We start from the raw sequence: 5,555 nt of genomic DNA, 5'->3' as shown, positions 1-5,555 counted from the left end.
CCAGTGACGTCACGGAGACCACGGAAAGAGTCAATCGTAGTGCCATAGTCTGATGGTTCCTATTTGTTGGGGAGAGAGAGAGAGAGAGAGAGAGAGAGAGAGAGAGAGAGAGAGAGAGAGAGAGAGAGAGAGAGAGAGAGAGAGAGAGAGAGAGCCAGTGATGCAACTCCTATTTTCTCAGTTGTAACATTCTTTGCAAAGACTTGAAAAGTCCACTTTTAAATATTTTACGAATTCCTACGTATAATCAGTGTTTACTGCCACAGATATTATCTCTTCAAGTGTCATTGCTCTATCGTTGATAGATTTATTGTATTTGATAACAAATGGTTTTGGTTGATCTAGGCGTTGTCCGTTTTGTTTGGATAGAGGTGTTAGCAGACTCAAGGGCTGTGATGTGTTTATTGGTAACCAGGAGACAGTAACAACGATGTCGCAAGCAGTCACCGTGCGATGACTATATACAGAGCAATTGTATTTGCTCTACACTGACGGATATATCTTTTATGTAATCGCACATAGAGGCATAGTTTTGTTGAGATCTACGTGTACTTATTCATGGTCGGTATTTGCTATGTTTGTCGATTTTTTATGGTGAAACAAATTGCCAAGGGGACAATTTGGGGGGAAATATCAATTTTACATCACAGACTTAATTTTTGTATTTGCTCAAATATTTCGGAATCGACTTTTTATTTCTATCAATGAAAATTTAAATTACTAGTAACAGTAAGTCTGAATTCTATTTTTGCCTGAGTAAACCCTTTGGAAGCAAAGTAGCACTGGGTTCCATGTTGATGAACAGTTGGTCATAGCCAAGAGACTATGGAGAAAAGAAGACGAATAAGACACGGCCAATATGTGCAGAAGGAAACATCTAAAATGGGTGATTTTATGCTAACTGTATATATGGTCACGCTGTTATCATGATGGTAATTGACATGGCTCACCTCAATGTCTACCCCAGGAATTGTAACAACGGGCGTTCTGGCACATTTTGTATAATCAGCGAAGTATTTGAGTGGATAACCTGCAAGGAGTGCATCCTTTACCGCTTCCATGTCGGTCAACTGTTCAGACTCTGTAATAGGAATAATCAGGAGATGAATGATTGTTTGAAAGTGACGCATCTAATCGAGTCGCTGATAAGTCATTCGAAAACGTGATGTTTTAAATGTAGTACTTGCTTGGTACGAAGTTAAATATACATTTATCATTTGACTATTAGCCGTTTGTTGATGCAATGCCCCAACAACGTCATCTTTCTAATGGTATCAAATAGAAGAATGCTACCTACCCTGTGTCTTCACGGACGAAATGAGACAAATGAAAATGAAGAAGCTTTCTCGTAAATGATTCCCTGCCATCCTGTTGATTGCTTGAGTAGAAAGTCCTGTCTTCTGGTTGCAATGAACATCGACAACTGATCGGAATATTTCAAAGGTGACACGATTATAAAGAGTCCTTTCATTGACAAACAATATTGAATTTCGCTTATGTTTGCATGGTGTACATCATCACTTGTAATTGACATAAAATGTGAATATGAATTGAGCTTCTTTAAAGTGCCGAATACCGAATGGCAAATATTTATCACCTCTATTCCTTGAACTGCTGCTTCCTTTGTGAATAAACATTATCTCATCTAGGTACAACTTTGCTGAAGATCTAGATCTCCAGAACAATCTTAAACCATAAATAAACTGAAAACTAAAAAAAAATATCTGTGTGGGATAGATTTAACTGTGAAGAGTTAATAACATCGATTGGAACCAGTTTCCAAAGCTCTCGTTTGTTTGTTTGAGTTTTGTTACTGCTTGTCTCACGGTGTTGCAATTTTATTATGACCATGACCTGCAATTAACAAGCGGTTGTTCAAAGCAATAAATTCTAGTATAATAATGGCAACACATCTCTTGAAAGAAAATCAACATTGCATTGCATGGGGTGAAAAGTTTGGTCACCAGAAATATCACGAAGTAGATGTCGCCAACTGCTTAGTGACGACGTGTGGAGACGCGTTGCTGACAAGTATATCACCATAGCAACTCACTCCATCTTTGTTGCAACGTTATCGTCCCTTCAGGTTTCCTTGTCGGTAGTCAAGGAACAGCTTTTTATCTTGGATTGTGGAAATGAATGTAAAAACTGTGCGGGCTGAGTTTTCCTCGACGATCATTTCTAGATGTCTAAACAATAGACTCGTCGCCTTCTATCGATGAAAATGCCTTCGCATACGGTATTTTGGCGGACGAGCAAACATTTCTCTGGTTCGTAAAGGGCAAGGGGACCAGCGTTGTTTTTTAACAATCGGCACGTGGGGACACTTTCTTCTTCTGCTATGCGGACAATGATTTAGAAAATGGTCACTTAAATGACGGTGAGGGGCATTGGTCGAAGTTTGCTAGGTTTAGAAGGAGAGGTCCTGCGGTGGGAAGAAGGCTAGCAAGGGGTTTTATTGTTGTACTTCATGAAATAGTAGTATGAACATGCGATAAGGACATATTTGAACGTCTGGCGGAAGAAGACAGCTGCCAATAGTTTTCACTTTCCTCTTTCAAAATTATCTGTATTAAAACACACCTAGGTGTAATTATTACATATTAAAAAAACTATATTTTCAAATTTCCCGAGCGTAACCGAGAACTCGGAATTACTGCCTGTGTCACATCCCGAAAGTTAAATGTTCTGTTGTGATTAGCTTCGTTAGTGTCGGATTGTTATCAATTGTGACGTAATGCAGTGCCTGGCCTGTGTTGTGTCTTTGACGGCCATGTATGCCACGTATGGATACTGTGACGTATGTAAAGCTAATAAGGACACTCAGGGAACTATTAAAGTTTCAGACCGGTTAGCAACTGTTGTCGGTTATAAACAGAAAACTGATTCAACATGAATGCGATACGATATTACACGGCATAGTATACTCATAGACTGCAATTGTAACGCTATGCTGCTGAAGTCATTGCAAAGTTTACCTCGAAATGAAAGACTTAAACTTTTGCTCAAACTTTTCTCAAACAAACCTTCAACAGTTGATTTTTAAATATCAAGAATAAAAATAGGGTCACCGAGCAAATTTCGGTCACAGAGAAACAATAAGTCTCGCTCAATATTACCGATATTTGGCATTCAAAACGGTCGCAATCACTGTGTTATCTATGCAGGGGAAAAAAAAATTTCTGATTTTCGCTAAACTAAGCTGTAAAAACTTATTTTACTCCGTAAGATTCAAAATGAGCCACAACAAGTGGTAGGCTGCAAGAATATTCGATAAGTTTTAGAGTCCGAATATATGCACCTGAGGCGCATTGTACCTTAATCAGACAAAGGTGGGGGCGCTGCAGCAAAGACTTGAAAAGAGAACAAAATATCAAAATCATGAATTCAAATAAGACGCTACTTGAAATGTGACCGTGACGTGCACTAATGTCACTGTGCAATCATCCCTGCTTTCATCAACACAGAGACACATGGACACACGCAAACACGGTATGGACTTGACTGCGTTTGCTTTATGAACAGTTTTGCCCTCTGGCATTAAAAGTTACACCTTACATGTAAAAAACACACACAATCATTAAAGTTGTTTCCTCACTTAGAACCAAATGTGACAGATTATTATTGCAGTTCACAGTCATATCAAACTTCTCCGACGATTAATCTTCAACATTCAACACACATGTCTCAAGACGATGCATGTCAGTTTGATTTATGGCAAAGATCCAAAACTAATAGGGGTTGTATGGAGACGACCGATTGTCATGGCAGCTGTTGCCGGCTACTTCGCTCCAATTCGTATGTCAAGTTCATCATAGTGCGAGAGTCACGGTGACGTTAGATGTTTGATTGTACCGGCACAGATGAATGCTCGACAGACCTGTAGCAGGCAAGGACACCGAAGCACGTTAAGACTATGCCTAGACTGAAAGAAAACAGGACCAACAATGGCAAATGGTGATTTTGATCCAAGGATGACGTCAGATGACTGATTGATGGTCACCATGGTGATTCCTAAGGAGCAGAGAAATATTCCATGACAAAGGAGAAGGCATCCACATATACCACGTGCACGAGGAATGGCGTATCGTCCAATGTAAATTGTCTGACTTCTTGTTCTGTACATGGTTTTACACATCACTAGTATATCTATGGGGAAGTAATCGTGTACTGATGATTAAAATCCGGACATATGTTTTTTATTGCCTTATTAATGAAATGAAGTTGTACGACTCACAAGTAAAGAAAAAAAACATCCAATCTGCTGGTGCATATCAACAACCTGCTAAATTAGATTTCACGTCAGACTGGAAAATGTCGAGAAACGTCAGATACGAATATTCAAATGAACTCTCTTCATAATGAACTCAAAATTCTTATTGTCGGAGATAAGCAAACGGAAAAACATTGAGGGACTTAACTTCGAATCGTAGTGAAAGAGCCAAAATATCTTTCACTTACCCTCCGAATTTTCTGTTCAAAATATCTTAGACAATAACTTTACATGCAAAAATTGGTGGTACTTACAATTTCTAGAAAAGGGCTGGTCACGTGGGCTTTAAATCATATTAATGCGAAATCATTTATCTTTAAAACAAGGGACGGTTCATTATGTCTGAAAATGAAACGATACTTACCGTACATTCAATCAGCTACCATCAACAGTCATTGTTTAATTCTTCTAGTATATTTTACAGATTCGGCGAGGATGCTTTTGTCCCACTAGTTCAAAGTATTTTTGGAGATTTTGTTGACGTTTTGAAAAACAGTATTTTCTCACTGCATACTCAAACGTCATCGTCAAAATCATAGGAATATTGTTTACTTAGGAACGGACCTCTGTATAATGACTTATTCTATAATGGAACACACGCACAAAGGTCGGCGCCCAGTGACTCGAACAAGAGCTCTATGACGTGCGTAGCGCGAATAGAACTCATCGATGCGGTGGTCCATGGGTTTGTGTACACGCTGGTGTATACGCTAGCGCCCAGAACACGCATAAGGAGAACCATGTATACAGATTTGACTTAGATCGATGCGATACTTGATTAATGGGTTTGCTTCCACTGTTCCGAGTTTTAAAGTAATTCGATTTATCATTTACAGCATTGTTAAGGTATTATTTTACTATGGCTATGGACAAACTTTGGAGACTTTTAAAGCACGTTTCGTTTTCCACCATTTTGACCGGAAATTTGCCTCTTGAAGTGTAACTGTAGAAGTGAAAAACAAAATTGACATTATGCCGTATGTCGCATTGAAATTTTGTTTCCTAACTAGTGTGTTGATCCATAATATTCCAACGGAAAGACAAATCTTGATTTAAATTTAAATGTTTGATTTTAAATTATTTTCTTCGAAAATCTATCTGATATTTACTGATGGGTAAATACACCCTGCGGAAACTCGCGTGTTTATTTTTTTTTTATTCTGTAAATTATAGAAATAAATGTTTACAGAACAACGAACAGATATAATATCCTTGGAAACTCAGAATCGTAGCTTTTGTTGGTCGAAAATGTCCGTGTGATATAGTTCTTGCAGGGAATGAA

General features: G+C 38.4%; 1 protein-coding gene across 1 annotated transcript in view; it reads right to left on the bottom strand.

Annotated features, from left to right (window-relative positions):
- The window catches only part of LOC139152093 (uncharacterized), a 3,154-nt gene extending 1,713 nt beyond the window's left edge, over nt 1-1,441 (bottom strand). The window contains exons 1-3 of the mRNA XM_070725195.1: nt 1,298-1,441; nt 951-1,081; nt 1-59 (exon numbers count right to left, since the gene is read on the bottom strand). The exon at nt 1-59 is cut by the window's left edge and continues 59 nt beyond it. Coding sequence (XP_070581296.1) covers nt 1-59; nt 951-1,081; nt 1,298-1,367 — 260 coding nt within the window. The 5' untranslated portion in view covers nt 1,368-1,441. The remainder of the gene's footprint in view (nt 60-950; nt 1,082-1,297) is intronic.
- Nucleotides 1,442-5,555: the final 4,114 nt, after the last annotated feature.

Source organism: Ptychodera flava, chromosome 15 (genome assembly GCF_041260155.1).
Source record: "Ptychodera flava strain L36383 chromosome 15, AS_Pfla_20210202, whole genome shotgun sequence".
Lineage (NCBI taxonomy): Eukaryota > Metazoa > Hemichordata > Enteropneusta > Ptychoderidae > Ptychodera > Ptychodera flava.
The sequence above is the reverse complement of the archived record's forward strand: the minus strand, read 5'-3'. Positions and strand labels throughout refer to the sequence as shown.